At 40.2% G+C, this 22,653-nt stretch overlaps 1 protein-coding gene across 17 annotated transcripts in view; it reads left to right on the top strand.

Moving 5' to 3' along the window:
- Positions 1 to 22,653, top strand: part of TNIK (TRAF2 and NCK interacting kinase) — a 389,337-nt gene that overhangs the window by 286,326 nt on the left and 80,358 nt on the right. For 6 of the 17 annotated variants that reach the window (XM_089675505.1, XM_089675500.1, XM_089675497.1 and 3 more), the window contains exons 14-17: positions 1,562 to 1,681; positions 5,846 to 6,058; positions 7,680 to 8,069; positions 15,412 to 15,576. In XM_089675505.1, the coding sequence (XP_089531631.1) occupies positions 1,562 to 1,681; positions 5,846 to 6,058; positions 7,680 to 8,069; positions 15,412 to 15,576 (888 nt within the window). The remainder of the gene's footprint in view (positions 1 to 1,561; positions 1,682 to 5,845; positions 6,059 to 7,679; positions 8,070 to 15,411; positions 15,577 to 22,653) is intronic. The other 11 variants (XM_089675499.1, XM_089675498.1, XM_089675504.1 and 8 more) reach the window with 5 other exon arrangements.

Genomic DNA, 22,653 nt, shown 5'->3' with positions numbered 1-22,653 from the left:
TTTCTGGTATTTTCAAATTCTGTCTTGTAGGGTTGCCTCAATTTTTTCATGGACCAAACCCTGTGTCAGGCTTACTTAATTTTTGATATTCTAAAGAAGGTGAATTTCCTTTTATACTGTGTTGACTCTCAAAATGAATTATCACTTTTATGTATTATATGCATAGCTATCTTTGGCAAGTAATTGACATGTGAACAGCAAGTGTTGTGTGTTGACCATTAAGTTATAGCTTTCACTTTTTACAGAGCTGGGGCAATTTATAATTTCGCCATTCAGGAAATTTGGGGTTATTGTAATAACAAAAGTGTATGTATAGTTCAGACTTTTTATTCTAATTTTGGGCAGAGTAGGTAAGGATGAAAACCCCTGTTAGGTTATTTTGTACTGGGTTTGTCTTGCTGGAGGGCATTCCACTCACTTTCAGCCCTGCAGAAACAATGGGAAATTACTATAAATCTCCCCAAAGTCAAGGGACTTGCCATCTTAGACAGTGGACACCAAAATATTTGTTCCCATTTGATAAATTACCCTCAATTCTTGCTTGGGTGACAACTCTAAAATTTTGGATTTCCCCCCACTTTGTCTTGGTGAGAATAATCTCTACCCCCCGCCTCCCTCAATGGGAAGATTTATTCTCTCTATACTTGTCCTGGTGACCATTGAGCTTCTTCCCCTCATTTGTCCAAGACATTGAGGCTTGGATACATTGATGTCATCAGACTTCTTTCACCATAATCTTCCAAGGTGCAGCTAGACAGCCTAGGCCACTTGTGACCATACATTTCTGGTAATCTAGTCCCTTTCCTTTTTCTGCACACATTGCACTTTTGGCTATTTTGCAAATGCTTAAAAGTGATCTAGACTTAGATCACTTTTAAGCATATCACATGTGATTTCTCCTTCCTTATAATTAGTCTAAAAAGGAGTATTTGTGTATGACCTGAACATCTGATCAATCCATGCATCTATAGCACTGACAGTGGTTGTGGAGGATTCAGCAACATCTGTACTGCTAGGTTTCATGACAGTTGTGAAAGTTCTTTATTAATGCTTGCTAATCATTGCCTAAAGCAAGAAGACACTGTTTTTTGTATATACAGTACTTGTATTTACACAGAAGTTTTGGCACACTGGAGTGATCACATTTGGCTTGGAAATTATATTTTCCCCAGGAATAACATAAAACTTTATTTGTCTTAAGCCTTGACTAACATATATGCGAATTGGATGCGAATTGGATGCATTTTGAACCGCATCCGATTCGCATTATATGTGATGCAAAAGGCTTTTCTACGGAGCCGGTTCACATATGTGTGGGCCAGCCGCAGTGCGATTTCAAAAAGAGTATGGCGCAATTTTCAGCCTGGTTCAGATGCGATTTCCAGTGTCATACACTTTAAAAATTCACACCTGATTTCACACCTGAATTGCTAAATTAAATCACACTGGATGGGGCTTGAAATCGTGCTGCAAACCAGCCCCGCACATATGTGAACCCAGGCTCAGGTGCATTCCTTAAATATTTTTTAATTTCCTTCTATTTCTGTGGTATCTAATATAGTCTTCTCCTGCTTTCCAACACTGCCCATACCAGGAATACATCAGGCGACAGCTAGAGGAAGAGCAGAGACAGTTAGAGATCTTGCAGCAGCAATTACTGCAGGAACAAGCTCTGCTTCTGGTAATAAAGATTTGTGTGCTGTTTTCCAGCATGTCCCCTCCACCTAGTGTCTTTGCTTGACAGACCTTGTGTGCTTGTCTATCATGCCATTTTCTTCATGACAGGTTGCATGACTCTTGCATGTACTGGCACCCATGATATCAAATTCATTTGTATTTGTTTCAAAACCCTTCATTCAGTATTTAAATACATGGTAAGTGAAGCAATTCAATTGAGGAGCACCAACCCAGTGGTTTTACATCCTATTGTATGAATGATATGGCAGTATTTTTCAGCCTTATCTTTGGAAACTGCTAGCTGAGTTTTTTTTTCAGGTTTTTTGTAGAATCATAGGCACAGCAACTCTGTGCTGTGAATGGCCAGCGAAAATAAGCAGAGAGATTTATAACTGCCACAAAGTTGGTGTGACATCTTCTTTATTTAATGCACTTGTGCTCAATCTCAACTAACATCCACTGTTAGTGAACCAAATTGGGAAGCAGTAATATATGACATTTATCTGTTATCTGTAAAAAAATACTCATACAGATTTACAAAGACAAAACGACTGTATGTTTACACATAACAAACATTCATATCCATTCCACTGCACAGATCTGCTGTATAGTAGTCTGTGGTTTCTATAGAGGAGCTTAACAGATGAGTACAAGTAAAATGCCTTACATGTAAGCAAAAGAGTATTAATGGTCATTCATAACCTTCATCCACACTACCAGTATGGGGCAGTAAGGGCTGACCTGCTGGGGGCCCAGAGGACAGAGTGGTGTGGCAATGGGGACAATGTAATAATTATATGATACTATACCATGTTTTGGTTGTGTTCATAATAATGGTCCTGATAGATCATCCGCTTAATTCTCTAGTAAAATCGTTGATTTGCCTGTCCTGAAAATCTGTAAAATTATTTATGGCCCAGTTAAGTACACACTGTAAGCCCCGTGTGCAGCAATCACATGCATCACTGAAACAGGCCATCTGCCGAATGCCATTTATGTAATATGGTATTGTAGGAAGCCAGTGAAACCATATAGCTGTCTTTTGGTATAAAAACAAATGTATTGAGGACATCTATAAAATTAATATAAAATATTGACCAATCTTATACAATAGTGGTTATTTTTTTAACAATGATAACAATAAATAAATAATTAGGAGCCTGAGGCCTGTGGTACAGAGGTATTATCTAAAAATGGATGAAGCGCTCAGCAATAAGGGTACTAAACATGTTAATACTAAATAAATATAATTACAAAATATATAACTTTTTATAAAAGTGACTAGTGCTCAAATGTATAAAATCGTGTTCAAACCAAGCAAACTATCAGTCTGCCACCCAGTGGTACAGAAGTATCCAGACTATATTTGCATACTAATGTAAATCTTTCTTTAGAGAATTATGAGGGTGGCCATGGCTGACCTTTTTCTAAAAATGCTATTTGTCAGGCAGTTATGCCAACCCTCTGGCTTCGATCACTTACATAGAACAAGTTCAGTCCTTATATGCATACTTCTTCTGGGTTTGTGATTCATAGAATTGAAAATGGAGGTTCAACACAGTCAGGCAAGTAGCTGCTGCAGAATGACAAGTCTATAGTGGTGAGCTCCATGCTTCAGTCAGGAAGTCAGGAAAGGTTCTCTATCAGAACAGTTGATTTTATATGATCTACAGTATCTCACAGAAGTGAGTACACCCCTCATATTTTTGTAAATATTTTCTTATATCTTTTCATGTGACAACACTGAAGAAATGACACTTTGCTACAATGTAAAGTAGTGAGTGTACAGCTTGTATAACAGTGTAAATTTGCCGTCCCCTCAAAATAACTCAACACACAGCCATTAATGTCTAAACCGCTGGTAACAAATGTGAGTACACCCCTAAGTGAAAATGTCCAAAATGGGCCCAACTAGCCATTTTCCCTCCACGGTGTCATGTGACTTGTTAGTGTTACAAGGTCTCAGGTGTGAATGGGGAGCAGGTGTGTTAAATTTGGTGTTATCGCTCTCACTCTCTCATACTGGTCACTGGATGTTCAACATGGCACCTCATGGCAAAGAACTCTCTGAGGATCTGAAAAAAAGAATTGTTGCGCTACATAAAGATGGCCTAGACTATAAGAAGCTTGCCAAAACCCTGAAACTGAGCTGCAGCACGATGGCCAAGACCATACAGTGGTTTAACAGGACAGGTTCCATTCAGAACAGGCCTCGCCATGGTCGACCAAAGAAGTTGAGTGCACATGCTCAGCGTCATATCCAGAGGTTGCCTTTGGGAAATAGACATATGAGTGCTGCCAGCATTGCTGCAGAGGTTGAAGGGGTGGGGGGTCAGCCTGTCAGTGCTTAGACCATATGCCGCACACTGCATCAAATTGGTCTGCATGGCTGTCATCCCAGAAAGAAACCTCTTCTAAAGATGATGCACAAGAAAGCCCGCAAACAGTTTGCTGAAGACAAGCAGACTAAGGACATGGATTACTGGAACCATGTCCTGTGGTCTGATGAGACCAACATAAACTTATTTGGATCAGATGGTATCCAGCGTGTGTGGCGGCAACCAGGTGAGAAGTGTGTCTTGCCTACAGTCAAGCATGGTGGTGGGATTGTCATGGTCTGGGGCTGTATGAGTGCTGCCGGCACTGGGGAGCTACAGTTCATTGAGGGAACCATGAATGCCAACATGTACTGTGACATACTGAAGTAGAGCATGATCCCCTCCCTGCGGAGACTGGGCCACAGGGCAGTATTCCTACATGATAACGACCCCAAACACACCTCCAAGACAACCACTGCCTTGCTAAAGAAGCTGAGTGTAAAGGTGATGGACTGGCCAAGCATGTCTCCAGACCTAAACCCTATTGAGCACCTGTGGGGCATCCTCAAACGGAAGGTGGAGGAGTGCAAGGTCTCTAACATCCACCAGCTCCGTGATGTCGTCATGGAGGAGAGGAAGAGGATTCCAGTGGCAACCTGTGAAGCTCTGGTGTTCTCCATGTCCAAGAGGGTTAAGGCAGTGCTGAAAAATAATAATGGCCACACAAAATATTGACACTTTGGGCCCAATTTGGACATTTTCACTTAGGGGTGTACTCACTTTTGCCAGCGGTTTAGACATTAATGGCTGTGTGTTGAGTTATTTTGAGGGGACAGCAAATTTACACTGTTATACAAGCTGTACACTCACTACTTTACATTGTAGCAAAGTGTCATTTCTTCAGTGTTGTCACATGAAATGATATAATAAAATATTTACAAAAATGTGAGTGCTGTACTCACTTCTGTGAGATACTGTATATATTGACTGAGCATACAGTATGTCCCTCCTGCCTGTAGGTAGGAATACCTTTTGATTCAGATACCCCAGATGCATGTCTGGCTTAAGTTCTTAAGCTGGCTACACATTATACATTTTTTTCCTTTAGATTTACCAAAACCATATAATAATCAAAAGATTGCTGAATTTCTCAGAGTTGCAGTATTTGACAGATGCATTAAACAATTCCCACTTCAGACAACATTTTGCACTGTGGTGTTGCAAACTTCTCTACAGGAGCACTGAAGTAAAGTGTTGTATAACGTTACATAGTGTACATATCTTTACTGCCTGATTTGTCCTTGGTATGGAAAGGTCTGCCTAGGTACCCAGGACATTCATTAATGAGAACTATCATGCTTGTATTTTGTGTTTCTGTAAAGTATTGCACTAAACAGGTATAAATAATGGTAAACGTAATAGGTATTGGACCAAACAATTATGAGCTGTACAAGTAATAGAAAAGTTGCAAGATATCCTGTAAGGTTCATGTCTTGAATAAGACAGTATTTAAACAAAATGCATATTATTTTTTTTAGTCAGATCAGGTGTACACATTGTAGCTATACTTTCAGGTGCCTGAAGTGCCCCAGGTAAGGTGCGTGAAAAGTGTAATTGGAAACTTTTTCCTTTTTTCAGGCTACTGATTCTGCATAGTTCTGTTTAGAAGAATTAGATTAAAACATTACCCATCTTAATATTCCATGCCATTAATTGTTACCATCATAGAAAATCCTCTGTGTTTGTAATTTTGTTCTTAAAACCATATAGCCTTTCTTTCCTTAATATTCACTTTATACTTGTTTTGCCTACCAATTCCATTACAAATATTTGTTTCACTTTCCCAAAAGGAATACAAACGCAAACAGCTAGAAGAACAAAGACAAGCGGAAAGATTGCAAAGGCAACTGCAGCAGGAGAGAGACTATCTGGTCTCTCTGCAGCAGCAGCAACAACAGCAGCAGCAACAGAGGCAGCAAGAGCAGAGACCACCAGACAAGAAACCACTGTATCACTATAAGGAGGGGCTGAATCCCACTGAGAAACCAGCTTGGGCAAAAGAGGTACGCTTACTTTATCATGTACTCAGTGCTATTTGTAGCATTTTATCTTAACTGGATGACTCAATGCAAGGTTTTTAATTCAATGATTTGTAATAATTGCTTTAAATTGATATCTTATACTGTTGCAATTCACTAATGAAAATCATAGGATGTGTTGTTTGATGTATTAGGAGTTATTATGAAACATTTAACATTTTATGATTGTTTTGGGTCATAACACATTATTTGTTTTAATGGTCAATTCATCAAGGTCAGTTTTACAGCTTCAGGTTAGTATGTAATTATTTACTTGTTATACACCCATCATTCAGGATACCCTACCCCTGTTCTTTAACATCATAGGAAGTCTGCCAAAGCATTTTAATGTTGCTTCAGAGAGATTTTAAGCAATGGTCTGGCCTGTAAGTCTTAAGGAGCATCTGTAATGGCAGTTTGAGTTTAGATTAAAATACCGCTCTACAATGTAGTCCATGATAACCCAACTTTATGTATATGTATAAAGCAGAAATTATTTTCCCAAGATGTCACGTTATGTTCCATCAGTTCCTTGTCAGTTAAATTCACTACCAGAGCTGTATTCTAGTTTCAAAAAATATACTATAGACACTTTGTATACCTGACTTCTAAATACTTTACTGGTTCAAGTTCATAAACACTGCATTGATGGAGTGCAACAGTTAGTGTAGCCTAGAGCTTGAAATCCATTCTCCAAACAAGGTTGTAGGAAATACTCTTAATGTTTTACACACCATGCTGGCTCTTTACAGGGCTAGGTGTAATGAAACCACAAATATAATCCTTGTGCGGTTCCAAACATGAGAATTTAGAGTTGCCCAGACGTGCCCCTATGGTCATAGCTATTCAATATTTTATTTACATACATTGGAGAGCTAACACACCCTACTGTAAACTGCAGGTCTGTTCTCCATAATATAGTTGATTGTGTGGTAATTGCCAGCATAGCTTTTTTTGGGGAGTGTAGACACTGAAAACTTTTCTTCTCCCATTGGTATTCCTACTCCACATTACAATGGTGATTCAGAAACATGGATTGTGAACCATGACATTGGGAGCCTTGTCATCAATCATCTTCCTGCTACTTAGTGAACATACTTTCTGACTGAGCAAGAAGAAGCAGTAGTGACAATATGTGAAGTGGGCAAGAAAATATTGCCCCATCAAGTAGATGGAGGGATAGTGAAGTACCAATAAAAGATTGATTGCCATTTGTGTCAAGCTTGCCTTAAGACTTTATTTTTCCCAAAGTAAAAAATGCATTTACTACATAAAAGACTTCTGTTTGGTCTGTTAGAGCTGCATGTGACCAGGATAGATATTTGTAATTATACCGCATATATTCAGAGAGTATGGTTTATTATTTGGTTAGGGCCAACGTGTTGAGGAATTAGAAACCCACAGGGGTATAGTAATAGTCATTGCATGCTAATAGGATCCATCTCTAACAATGGCTTAGTCGAGGAAATTAACATATATTCAGTTGTTAACAGTCAACATCCTAAAGGAATGTGATGTGCATGCTCCATTAAATAATCTAATTTGTCATTGTGAGTTATTTTATGTTGTGTTGTAATAGTTTAATTTTGTGTGATCCCACTCCCAGGTTCAACAGCGCTCTCTTAGTAATTCGCCTGTTCTTCCAGCTAAGCAGCAGCACACTTCTGTTATCGAGCAGCAGGTGCCCTTGGTAACCAAAGATGCATCTACTAGTTGGCAGCCCTCAACTAGGCCAAATTCTCAGAATCTCCAAGCATCAGATCGTGTGAAAATGGACAACCTAGCTCTACCCATGCTTTTGCCTTCAATTCAGATTTCCAAATCAGGGCTTTGGTCACAAGGAACACAGAGTGAAGTGCAATCTCTAGATGATGAAGTGAGATTCTTACTCCAAGTGACCTCACAAGAAAATGAACCAGGGAGAAAATCAGTAACATCCCTTAAAGGGTCTCGCTCACAAGGATGTAGTCCAGCCAGAGATACAGGATTGACAAAGGTCATGAGAGGTTTCAATTCTTTACCAAATTGTACATGCATGAACCGTATAACATGCTATTGTGAAGAATGAAATAGCTACAAGGGAGTTAGTTACGAGCTATCTTTGTGTATAAATGGTACTTCACTCCAGGAGAGGTCATGCATGAATAGTGTATGTCTTGGGAGTCTCCTCCATCTACAAGACAATTTAACATTTTATACCTGCTGTTAAAAGCATGTATTAACCCTAACTGGCTGTGGTGGCTTATATCTGAGCAGAATCCCTTTGGCACTTCATATTGTGAAAGCCTATCGGCAAACTTGGCTGGGCTTCTAACTTTATCGTCTGTCATCTACCAATTTCTATCAGGTGTCTTTATGGGCTTGTCCTCACTTTGTGTTTGTAAGCATTGTTTTCTGCATCTCCGGCTTCAGGCTTCTCATCTCCTAACTATCCTACACCTATTTTTCCATAAGTATATTTTGGCAGTGTTTGAGCTATATTTTAGAGCTTATGCAGTTGTAAAGTTGCTTGCTGCTCCGCTCCATAATCACCTTAGCAAAGCATTGTAAAAAAATTCAGTTATCTTGGGAAATAATAGCACATACATAGCATTTTAAATATAAGCATCATCAGCCCAAATGTCAACAGATTAGCTGTTGACCTACATATATTTTCGTGGGCCCAGGGCAGCACTAACAGAAAGTGTTGTTATCCTCATGCATATGACAACTATGCAGAATATTATGTTTTCAGAGAAAAAACAAGAGGTGTCCAAGCAAGGTTAGCAGACCTCAAACTTAATTAATGCAAAGATTGCCTAAAAAGTTCAGCAACCCATAGTAACCAATTTGCAACCATTTTATAATGTATCCAACTAAAGTCACATGAAATCTGATTGATACCTATGGTATTGCACTTTCCACATTACTACTGCTACTTAAGGTGCCTTTGAAATAATCCTGTATGAGCCTGGTATGGTTTAGAGAACAGGAGCAGTAGACATGGTGACCATACACATAGACAGTTGTTGTCACTGAGTAACTGTAACAGACTCTACCATCCCAGCAATTCAGCATTCAGTTAGATATTAGTTGTTCCTGTTAGTTCTTTTTTGAGTTTTATAGTTGTTGGAGAAAAGACCTAAATGCCTGATACTATAGCACTAAGAGCACATATTAGAATGTTTTTTCTATATTGTGCTTTGGTAGAGAGAGGGAATATCCTGCAAATATATTGTAGCTCTATTGGCTGTTTTAAATTACCAGTATTTTTTATTTATATTATGGACCAAGAAAATAAATTAGCTTAAAAAAAACAAAAAAAACCCGCAAATCGTTCAATTGTGCTACAGTATAGTGTCCTCCTACTGCCATTATATTTGTGTGCAACTTTTTGTTATGATCTAATCTAATACAGTGTTTCCCAAATGTGTCCTCTGAGAATCCTAATGATACATAAAAGTGAAATATTTCTCCTGCCACTGTGTGATTTATCTACAAAGTGAAAAAAAATGTCCTTTTACTGGTCATGGGGTTTGGGAAACACTACTCTAATTCTTCTGAAGGTGCTTGGTTGGTATTGGAATCACAGTTAATAATCTGTTTGTCAGACTCTTTTTGTTGTGTTTAATACACTTTTAATTTTTATTTTCTAATGTGGAGAGCATTTGTTCATTTCTTGTCTATTTCTGTACAAGCATGATTGAGCACCACTACATTAAAAGCGCTCTTAGATTGAATTAGATTGCATGGCTAGCAGTTCTGTGCCACTATGTCTCCCAGTGGTAAAAATGTGTACTGTGTGCTCATAGATGTAAGAATTCCTCCTTAATTGAAAAATGAATTACCACTAGCAAACGTGCAATGCTTTTCATTTTACCTCTTATATTTATGTAAAACACAGATGGTATACTTTTTTTTCTTCACTTTCATCTTTCACTTGTCTTTGAAGTGACAAGTCCGCTTTAAATTATTCTATAACTCTCCAATTTATATTTTTGTGTTTTGCTGTTTCCATACCATAAACATGAGATGCTGGTCAGAAAATTGTGCCCAGGGTTCCCCTAATGCAAACCTTATCTTGGGGCAACAATAGCTGTCAGCTGGGCAAATCCATTTCAGGTATCGTTAACCCTTCAAAATAGTTTGGCCAATGGGCATCATCTGAAATCACATACTGCCAGTGGACATACAGTGGGGCAAAAAAGTATTTAGTCAGCCACCAATTGTGCAAGTTCTCCCACTTAAAAAGATGGGAGAGGCCTGTAATTGGCATCATAGGTAGACCTCAACCATGAGAGACAAAATGAGAAAAAAAATCCAGACAATCACATTGGCTGATTTGGAAAGAATTTATTTGCAAATTATGGTGGAAAATAAGTATTTGGTCACCTACAAACAAGCAAGATTTCTGGCTCTCACAGACCTGTACCTTCTTCTTTAAGAGGCTCCTCTGTCCTGCACTCATTACCTGTATCAATGGCACCTGTTTGAACTTGTTATCAGTATAAAAGACACCTGTCCACAACCTCAAACAGTCACACTCCAAACTCCACTATGGTGAAGACCAAAGAGCTGTCGAAGGACACCAGAAACAAAATTGTAGACTTGCACCAGGCTGGGAAGACTGAATCTGCAATAGGCAAGCAGCTTGGTGTGAACAAATCAACTGTGGGAGCAATAATTAGAAAATGGAAGACCTGCAAGACCACTGATAATCTCCCTCGATCTGGGGCTCCACGCAAGATCCCACCCCGTGGGGTCAAAATGATCACAAGAACGGCGAGCAAAAATCCCAGGACCACACGGGGGGACCTAGTGAATGACCTGCAGAGAGCTGGGACCAACATAACAAAGGCTACCATCAGTAACACACTACGCCGCCAGGGACTCAGATCCTGCAGTGCCAGACATGTCCCCCTGCTTAAGCCAGTACATGTCCGGGCCCGTCTGAAGTTTGCTAGAGAGCATTTGGATGATTCAGAAGAGGATTGAGAGAATGTCATATGGTCAGATGAAACCAAAATAGAACTGTTTGGTAGAAACACAACTCGTGTTTGGAGGAGAGAGAATGCAGAGTTGCATCCAAAGAACACCATACCTACTGTGAAGCATGGGGGTGGCAACATCATGCTTTGGGGCTGTTTCTCCACAAAGGGACCAGGACGACTGATCCATGTACAGGACAGAATGAATGGGGCCATGTATCGTGAGATTTTGAGTGCAAACCTCCTTCCATCAGCAAGGGCATTGATGAAACGTGGCTGGGTCTTCCAGTATGACAATGATCCCAAACATACTGCCCGGGCAACGAAGGAGTGGCTTCGTAAGAAGCATTTCAAGGTCCTGGAGTGGCCTAGCCAGTCTCCAGACCTCAACCCCATAGAAAACCTTTGAAGGGAGTTGAAAGTCCGTGTTGCCCAGCGACAGCCCCAAAACATCACTGCTCTAGAGGAGATCTGCATGGAGGAATGGGCCAACATACCAGCAACAGTGTGTGTCAACCTTGTGAAGACTTACAGGAAACGTTTGACCTCTGTCATTGCCAACAAAGGATATATAACAAAGTATTGAGATGAACTTTTGATATTGATTAAATACTTACCGTATTTTCCGGCGTATAAGACGACTTTTTACCCCTTGAAAATCTTCTCTAAAGTCGGGGGTCATCTTATACGCCGGAATACGGCATACTGACACTTTTTAGGGGGGCGGCGCGGTGCCGCCGCCGCCACCCCCTTCCAACGGAAGAGACACTAAGTACAGGGGTGGGCAGGGGCTGTTTCTTACCTGGCTCCGGTCCCACGACGATCCGGTCCAGGAAGCGTGGCTGCTCCTTCAGTTCGGCCACTGGATGTTCGCACGGCTGCTAGGCTCCGCTTCCTCACCGGTGATTGGCCGCCAGAACTGTAGCTCAGGAAAGGCACACAGGCGGCCTATCACCGGCGAGGGGGCGGAGCCAAGCGGCCCCACAGAAATCGAGTGCAGGAGCAGCAGGTAAGTGTTCAGTGTAGAGGTGCTGCTGCAACCACATATGCTGGCTGCAGCAGCACCATACTAGAACAGGGTCAGCAAGTGTAATCGGTGTCAGTGGGAGGAATAGTGCCCCATCATTGGTGTCACTGATACCAATGATGGAACACTATTCCTCCCACTGACACCAATGATGGGGCACTATTCCTCCCCCCCACTGACACCAACGATGGGGCACTATTCCCCCCCCCCACTGACACCAATGATGGGGCACTATTCCACCCCCCCACTGACACCAATGATGGGACACCATTCCTCCCACTGACACCAATGATGGGGCACTATTCCTCCCCCCCACTGACACCAACGATGGGGCACTATTCCCCCCCCCACTGACACCAATGTTGGGACACTATTCCTCCCACTGACACCAATGATGGGGCACTATTCCCCCCACTGATACTAATGACGGGGCACTATTCCTCCCACTGATACCAATGATGGGGCACTATTCCCCCCACTGATACTAATGACGGGGCACTATTCCTCCCACTGATACCAATGATGGGGCACTATTCCTCCCACTGATACCAATGATGGGGCACTATTCCTGCCACTGATACCAATGATGGGGCACCTATTTCCCCCACTGATACTAATGATGGGGCACTATTCCTGCCACTAATGCCAATAATGGGGCACTATTCCTGCCACTAATACCAATGATGGGGCACTATTCCTCCCACTGACACCGATGATGGGGCACTATTCCTCCCACTGGTGTGCATTGGAAGAGGGGTAGTCTTATACGGCGAGTATAGCCCACACACTACATTTTAGCAGGAAAAGTAGGGGGTCGTCTTATACGCCCAGTCGTCTTATACGCCGGAAAATACGGTATTTTCCACCATAATTTGCAAATAAATTCTTTCCAAATCAGCCAATGTGATTGTCTGGATTTTTTTTCTCATTTTGTCTCTCATAGTTGAGGTCTACCTATGATGCCAATTACAGGCCTCTCTCATCTTTTTAAGTGGGAGAACTTGCACAATTAGTGGCTGACTAAATACTTTTTTGCCCCACTGTATGATAATTTCTCTATCCAAACATAATTAACTTGATTGGCAATTATTGTCATACATAAGTGGATAGTTCCACTTCCATGCTTGTCTTAACACCACATATATCTTTACAGTTTGCATTTTTCTTCATTAGAGCAGATACGGCAATATTTCTTTGTTATAGATTGACAATCCAAAATATGGCTTTTTAGTCCTGTGACTGGTTACTGTAGTAGAATGGACTAGCAACATAAAACATGAGCTGGCTTATATAAAAGAGAATTACTAAGTATGTATGTGTAATATGTAATATACTGTATGAATATTTATTTTAAAAAAACTGGTGCGAATCAGAACTGAAGGTACCTGAGAAAAAGCTAAGGTTATTGAAGGGTGGCATCAATTTAATACCCTAAGGTCCTTTTTAGTAATCCTAGTGTACATGATGACACTCATACTCATACTCACTTCACCCTCTTGCTAGCATTGTATAAATGAAGATATAAAACAGATCTTTCATCCTTTAAGATTTGGCAGAATTCATGTAGAAATATTAACTGGTTTTTGATTGGTGCGTGGGGACCTTGAAGGGGACCCTAGTGGGTTGGTGTTGGCACAAGTGTACTTAAACATGGCTGTGAGTTTTTGCAAGTTTTTCTAAATTGCTTTAAGCTAAGAGGAACACTAAACATAAAAATATGAAGTGTATCCTACAAGAATATTGAATACTTGTGTAGCAAGTTGTTGCTGATTTAGAGTAAATGGCTGATAAAAGAAAGGCTTGGCTGTCTTTTTACTTGACTTACTGACAAAATGCTCAGCTCAGAAATCAAGCTCAGTAATCCTGGTTTTAAACTCTTTAGATGTTCACAAACATCACAATCCAGTTTTACAATGCTCATTTGGTTTACTAACAATACCATAGTGTTAGGGCCCAGCTGGTTGGACATAATTTGAATGGATTGTGTAGGTAGGTCCTTGCACTAAATTGCCCTTGTTAAATCCAAAGGATGATAATACAATAATATTACAAAGCATTTAGCCAGCTTTAGTTTAGCAATACATAATCCAGTATCTTAAAACAATTTCACGGATTGCAATAGCTATATGCAGGTTTCTTAGCTATAATGAGCAAGTACATATAAAAAATATTCTGTTGTTGGCCATTCAGCAACTGACATACTTTCTGCAGAGGAATGAGAACATTCAACTCTGTTTCAGATTTCCCACATCCTTTCATCAACAAATTGGGGATAGGTATTGCAGCAGTTTCTGATTGCGCACCTTTTAAGCGAGAATGCCTCAACACTTCTCAGTGACAAAATTGCTCATGTGGGAATATTTTAGAAAAGCCACTCAGTATTTTAGGTTCCTTGGTCCTTTAAAATGAAACTAAACATTCTGTAACTTAATGCTTTCTTTTTTTACTATATAATTTTAAAACAGTAATAGGATTTCAATTATTGTCAAGCATCTGTGCTTTTCTGTGCAGCATGTTATCTGCACTACCTCCTGTCCACTGTGCTACAGTGTGCTGATTAAATCCATGGCCTACACAATGGAGACAGCTATGTTCTCTCCCCTTGGTAAATGCATTATGGGCACTTTAAAATGTTACTAAACCCAGGACCCTACATTCACTATATCCGGTCTTCCACAGTACACAGAACATGGAAATGCAATTATTTTAGAAAATATAAACTACTAAATACCTTTTCTCATCAGCATTATATAGCAATCTTGTGACTTCTATCAGTGTCTGGCCAAGCACTGGTTAAACCTTATAGCAGTAGTTTTCATTCTCCTCAGACTGACCTATGAGGCTGCATGACCCCTGACCCTCTGTCAGGACAATGCTGATTGGTCCTGTGCTGATCACATGCACCCTAGAAATACACACCAAACTGAGCATGTGCAGAATGCCTCCTAGGGCTCTGTACGATCAGCAGATGGATTAAGGACTGTGGAAGAAGGGGAGGATCAGAGAAGACAGGATCAAACAGCCTTTTTACACAATGCAGAGGATTAACCCCTTAGGTTCCACAGTGAGTATAACAAGCATGATTTACTGCATTTACAGGCTGATTTTACTGTTGTGGGTTTAGTAACACTTGAAGTGAATAATAAATGGATGTGTTCTTTTCAAACCAGTATCATATGGTGGAAGGTGAAGAAGTAGCTAGTTTAAAATACTATTATACATAGAGTTTTCTATGATTTTACCCATTAATGTTTATATTTATTATGTGGTTTTGTTTAATGGATGGCCATGACAGGAATGCTATTTACTGCTTGGCTTATTTGGCATGCTTTCTCTGTTTACAGGTAGAGGAACGCTCTCGGCTCAACCGTCAGAGCTCTCCTGCAATGCCACATAAAGTTGCTAACAGGATATCTGACCCTAACCTGCCTCCACGATCAGAATCTTTTAGCATCAGTGGGGTACAACCAGCAAGAACACCACCAATGCACAGGCCAATAGACCCACAGGTATTTTTTTTAATTGATAGCTGCACCATGTTACTTTGTAATGCCTGTATCTAGGAAATATTCATAGAATTCCATGTGCAATTTCTGAAGTCTTGTTTTTCTCCACCGCAGCCAATAGGTGGCATCAGTTTACTGTCTTGATGAGAGCTTGTGAGGGAGGGAAATGGTGACATCACACTGTGGCTCCAAGGCAAGAACCATGCAAACTTTGGTATACTGCTCAGAACATGCCAAGAATTTATTCTGAGCTCTCTCCTAGACAGAAAAGGCAAATTACATAAGGGATTTACATGTTATAGGTGACGTCTACAGCATTTTAGTACTGAGAGAGAAAAATGTGCGATTCCTGAATCTGCTCAGCATTCTGTAATACTAGGAACATACCCATATTATCCACAGCATGCTGTTACTGCGGGGTTAAAAGGCGGCCAGGAAATATATTGTGCACCAGAACACACTTAAGAGAGTAGCAGTAAGACTATTTTCAAATGGATAGTGCAGTAGGTAGCTTTCATGAAGTATTGATGGTGAAAATAGTGACAATGGGTTTGCTAAAATAAGGCCTACAGCCTATAGGTACTATATTGAAACACCGGGCCCTGAGGCAATCGCCTGAGTTGCTTAATGCTTATCTATATATAGTAAAATATAGGGAAAAAATCTATTCTGTTCAATAAGTTTATTTTTTTATGTCTCAATGTTCTTACTTAACTACTGTTACTTAAATCTACTTATGTCAACTTAAAACAGCTGTATTGATTTTTTTAAATCTACCCAGAGTCAGTTCAGTTATCCGGTAAAGGGATTTAAACCTAATGTTCTTGGTGTACACATTGCGTGCAGATGATTTTTGAAGGCAGTAACTATTATTCTCTTAGAGAGTGAATGCTTGGCGTAATAGGTGCTTTTATTATGGTGAATTAATGTTTGCATGTATATGCATCAATTTATCAAATCTTTAATTTTACCCCATATCGCACAAAAATTCAGATTGGTCAGATTTGAACATATTGTATTTGTATGTATTGATATTCTTAAAACGACTCTGACATGAAAGAAGTTTCGGGGCATTGCAGACCTCCTTTTAAAAATGTTTTTTGTCTGTCTATGTCTGACTTCACTATGTTTCTGTCATAGTCCTGGCCAGGGGCGGACTGACAACTCATGGGGCCCCCGGGCAATAGGGGATCATGGGGTCCCTGTGTCCTTGCCCAAACTCAAAAAAGCCTATGAAAAAGGTACCAGGGGCATCTCATGGGGCCCCCTACTGACCCCGGGCCCTCGGGCAGTGCCCGAGTTTCCAAATGGTCAGTCCGCACCTGGTCCTGGCAAAGCTGAAAGAAACAATTCTTAGCTAAATTTGATTACATACATAATACCAGGATAGTGTAAACATAATTCTCAAATATCAAATGATTAACAAACATACAAATCATGAAAATCAAAATCATACCTCAAAATAAACAAATGCAAAATTAAATAATAAACACTGTCCACCTATATGTGCAAGTTATGAGAAGTATTTAAACATCCAGCACTATCCTTCTTTAATTAAAATACCCCACCAAGTCACTTTAATAGTCCTTCCCCTGAAGTACATATATAAATGAATCAATCTTTAAGCAAACTTGATTATAATAAACCTAAATATAAGTGTATAAAGTCCCAAAATAAAAGTCAAAAAATCAAAGTCCAAATAAAATCCCAAAAATTTATCTTTGTTGGTACTTTCTCAAATCTTCGTGTTATCCAAACCGCCTTTATGATAGAATCCAAAAACAAATCTTCATATACCTCAAAGAAAAAAACTCAACATAGTGTTTTATCCAAATATTAACATAAAAGTGCCACACGTGTTACATGCAAAAAAAACTTCCGTGCCACAGCAACCGTGAAAAAAACAAAATTCCTCTGCCTTAAATGTTAATCCACTGCACAAAAAATAACAGAAGTGCATAATTACCCTCAAGGTAGTAACATGAGCATAGATGAGATTGTTTCCAACCTTTTTAATTCCTTCAGCCTTTCCAGCCACTTCCCACAGACCTCATAAACAGACCAGGGATCAGTATATATAATAAATAATCACAGTACTTTATTATAGCAACTTACATTAAAATAAGATGAAATCAGCTTCACACAAAGAAAATATGATTCCACAATCGAGCCTCTCCTCAGCGGTGTTTGAGTGACCTCACCATACCACTCCAGAGGAGGAATAGGACATCAGTGATAGGTTCCCCAATAACCATACACCTGTATGGAGGATTCCAGGACAAACACAACCGCGTGTTCCAGGAACAAAAATGTCCGCCACAGCACTTCCGGAAGAGCGTCACTACGTCACCACGTCACGTGCCCCGGACGCGTTTCGTCACATCCGGACTTTGTCAACAGGGATCCCTGTTCTGTTATTTTTTGTGCAGTGGATTAACATTTAAGGCAGAGGAATTTTGTTTTTTTCACGGTTGCTGTGGCACGGAAGTTTTTGCTGGGACACAGGACCAAGGTATAGCTGGGCATTGCCCCCAAGGACTAGACGACACTAGCTTAGGTGCAACTGCAACTCTTTATTTGAACAGAAATTTAGGTTTTTATACACTTCAAAAATGGGGTAGTCCCCACATGAACAGTAAAAAGAAACATTACACATTGGGATAAAAATCCCACACTGATTAGGTAACGTGGTCAAGTTAACACAAGACTAAGCCTATCATGTAGGAACCTCCAGGAGGACTGGCCAACAGACAGAAACAATAGGTGACTCAATTAACAATTGGATAAAGATACAACGGTAAACACATAACACCTTAATAAACAGATTACAGCAAGCGACCTCAGCATCAGGTTGTTTTGAGCTGATTATATTAACCTCTGCTCTGAGTCTAGGAGGGGGGTTGAAGCAGTCAATGCTGGTTTGGGCACAGAGGCCCCAAATCTGTATCCGGGTCCTCCAATTCTCAGAGTCTGTGTGTTTTGGGGAGACATGGCCTTGAATCCAAAGTAAAACTACTCCAAAAGGTACCCCAGGCACACACCTCCCAAAGCATAGACCCCCTCTCAAATGCCAGGGCCCATAGTCAGTAGGCAAGAGGCTAGCCTGCAGTCTCCTCCAAAAGCCCCTGTCCTGATTTGGTCTGTCCGTGTCCAAATATAATAATCCTTAATCCTTTAGTGTTTCCTGCAAGTGATGAAACCAGCTTATAATTTTGTATCCAGTATATTTTTGTACCTATGCTGTAAATGAGTGTCAGAACTACTGGTATGTATACTCGTTCTGGGTCAGTGAATCAGACAGCACTGAAGTCAAAGTATCAGAATGATGGCCAGGGAACTAGCTTTCCCAATAGTGAGTTCCATAATGGCAACCTCCATTATTCTCTCATGAGAATACCCATTTAATAATGGGCCAGCTGAGCTGTAGCTGAAAGGTAAACTGAACTGAACTCCTGCATAGTCACCTTAAAATGGCACTCCAGGCAAAAGTTTTATTATCATTTCAAACCTATTAAATTACTCCTGTAAATACCTGTGTAAACATATTGGAAGGGGGAGCAGAGGCATAACCTCACCAGTGGTCTGCTACTTCTTTGTTGTCCAATCACAGGATCGGGCAATGACCAGGTAGTGTTGCCTAACTGAAGAAAGGTTCAAGACCTGGATGTGGTGCCTGTCTTAGGTTCCTGGTTAACAAGCCTGACTGAGTAAAACTACAATTCTTTTGGCAGTTAAAGTGGCATGCATATAATTATTTAACTGTATTTAGCGATTTCTTTGGGGCTAAGATTTAAGAGAGCCTGTATAAAGGAACGCTTGTTTTTTCTATCTCTTCAGCTAATAGGCATTATACAGTATCAAGAGTATACACAGTATATTTAAAGTGGAATGTCACTGCATCTGAGCACTATAAATCAAAGATGCAATTTATTTCATTTTTAATATTCAAAGCAAACGTGCCTATCCATTCATGTCTCTATGCTTTATTTTGCTGAGAAAAACACCCCCTAACATTTTTGGCCGTGGCCATCTTGGGAAAGGGCAGATTTTTCATGTAGCACAGGGGTATTGAATTAAAATTCAAGGAGGTCTAGTCACTAAAATTTTCTTCTGGCCGATGTCCAAACAGGGTGTGCCCATCAGAGTGCTCCTTTACATCAGTTGCCCCATCAGAGTGCCCCTTTACATCAGGTATCCCCATCACGTTGCCACCTTACATCAGGTATTCTTGTCAGAGTGCCCTCTTACACTCAAAGTACCCCTTTCTATCATATTTCTCCATCAGATTTCCCCTTTACATCATATTCCCTATCAGAGTGCCCCTTCCCATCACATGTGCCCATCACAGTGCCCCTTTCCACAGTATGTGCCCATTTGTACCCCCTTAACATAAAATAAGGGGTATGCTAATGGGCACATTTTATGTTAAGGGGCACTCTGATGGGCACATTTATATTAAGGGGCACTCTGATGGACACATTCTATGTTGTGTCCATCAGAGTGCTCCTTAACATTCAGTGTGCCTATCAGAGTGCCCCTGAAGGACTACACCCTACCTTGAGGGCAGACAGGAGCTTCCTGGGATCCTTGTTGGACGCTTGTGTACAGGCCGGAGAGACAGTGAGCTGAAAGGGGTAGGGTGCACATGTGATGTCATGTTGCTGTGACGACCGCCCTGCTCAGTGGCGGATCTGTCTTTGCGGACCGCCATTTAGTGACTGTTGATGTAGCATTTACTTCCTGGAATCCATGTGCCCTTAGCTCAGCCATGCAGACAGGAGGGTGTACTTAGCTAGGGAAGCTTCTCCTCCTCTCCTGAAGACTCCTGGGATGTATGACATCATTTGCCTAGGCATAGAAACCAGGTAGCAACTGAAGAAATGTAAGAAAAGAAAAAAGTTTAAAACAAGTAAATATTGTATACTTTCCTATCTGTTTATTAATGATAGCAGCAGAAGGATTAAAAATATTCAGTGTTGATGGGTGGAGTGAAGTTCCTGAGGCCTATAAATCTGCCTTTCATGTTATACCTTTTTGTTTTTTTCATCCATTCTGGTTATGAACATGATTAGTAATCCATGTCAAAAGCAATTTTTGTTTTCAGGGCCTAAGTGGAAGCGAAGCGAGGAAATGTCACCAGTAATATTATCTAATTTGTTTTTCATTCCATTTTCAAATGCTAATAAAAGGGCAACAGGTATTGCAGAAATGATATATACGTTTAATGGTAATAGGAGCCCTATGAGCTAACCAATAGAAAAAAGTCACTAAATTGAATTTAATATATTAAACACCACTGCCAGCATTTGTAAATGTAAATTGACAGACTTTTTAGATACAAAAAAATATTAGATAGAAAAAGTTAAAGTAAATATTACACTTTCTTCATATAAATAGTCACACTGTTAGATGTTACACCGGTAAATCACATCACCAGATTGTAGTGACACATTACATTTTGTTAAGCAGCTTACACAGCAAGATTTAAAATGTATGTATGGTCAGTAACCCATGTCAAATATGATTTTTTTTTTTTTAAATACAGTGAAATTGCAGTTACTGAATATTAACCACCACTTGCAGAACAAGCCTGTACTAGGTATGCTCTGCAGGACTTCAGCATATCTCCTAGCTACAGAAAATGAAAGAGGGGCACCTTGGTGTGGGGATGACATAAGGCAACATGCTGCAGCCAAATACCGGCACGGCAACCTGATGCTGAGTATTAGGCATGGCTTAGAAGGGCATGGTAAATAGAGCCTGCACACATGCCACAGTCATTTTGCTCTTTAAAGTGGAACTTTAGTCAGAAAATTAAGTTCTGCTAGATCACATCATGCTGGCCCATTTTGCAGGTATAGCTATGTAAAACATAAATAAGTGCTCATACTGTTTAAAATCCAGTAATACACTGTCTCACCCTGCTCTGCACGTGCTCAGTTGCTCTCTAGTTTTATACACTGCTCCAAATTTGTAGAGGCCAATCTGCTGACAGCCTAAAGATTTACTGCTGTTCAGGGGCCCTAGGCTTCAGCAAAATGGCAGCCTGCAGCAAAAAGGGGCAGAAGCAATGCCAGAGGCAAGTTACAGCACACACTCATTTTAGCAGCATAATTATTAATGTGGATTGTATGTTCCTTGCTTAAGAACATAATTTTTTTATCAAGTTGTTATAGGTAAAGCTCCACTGTAATTACTGTGTCACAAGCAAGAGTGTCAGAGAAACACATAAACCTTAAGGTGAAGAGAAATTTAAAAAAAAATCAAAGAACAGCCTTCCATTACAGAAAACTTTTTTGCACACAGAATGTTAACATAGAAATAACATTGACTGAACCTACCCTAAAGAAAAAATACAAAAAACATTTGAGGGCTACTTACCAACTAGCAACTGTTGAGGCAGTAAAAACCTTGAGTGTGTAATGTACATCTCAGCCTACAGAGTACAGTGGCCATGAATATGTATTGAGCAAAGTGTCATATAGAGTGCAAGGGTCAGCAGCATGTAACATACAGCACAGCTTAGAATGCGAGGAGCATGTTTCCCCTTAGTGCTCTGAACATTGTTGGCCAATGCCCCAGCACCATTTGGCAGTGGAAGAAAGCATGCCTCAGTATCAGTGGCCAGTGGAAGGGTAAATGTACCATGACAGTGGGAGGAAGAATTCATAAACATAGATGTCAGTGGCAAGAAAAAACATGTGTATGTGGTCAGTGAGACCGGCGTTTTTGGACTTCTTTTGACCAAAAAAAAAATTTTTTTTTGTTAAAAAAAACAGCTAAAAACGCAAACGTGGAAAAACACCGCTAAACGCTAATGCAAAAATGCTAAAAAAGCTGAAAAACTCACATTTTAACGTGACTTTACACAGCTAACGTTACCAGCGTTATCAAAACATCCAGTGTGCATGAGGGCTAAGACAGGAAGTATGTTACTGGCAAGATCACCAGGTGACATAAAGGGAAAATATCATATCTAATGATTGGTAAGCTGTAGCAAAATACATTTGGGGGGGGGGGGGGTGGGGGTTAAGAGATAGGTTCACTTTTTAAAAAAAATAATAACATGCATTTATTATT

This window comes from Staurois parvus, unplaced genomic scaffold (genome assembly GCF_062004578.1).
Source record: "Staurois parvus isolate SC_StPar_1 unplaced genomic scaffold, SC_StPar_1.0 ptg000155l, whole genome shotgun sequence".
In the NCBI taxonomy this organism is placed as follows: domain Eukaryota; kingdom Metazoa; phylum Chordata; class Amphibia; order Anura; family Ranidae; genus Staurois; species Staurois parvus.
Note: the sequence above shows the minus strand (reverse complement) of the source record. Positions and strands in the feature narration are given on the sequence as shown.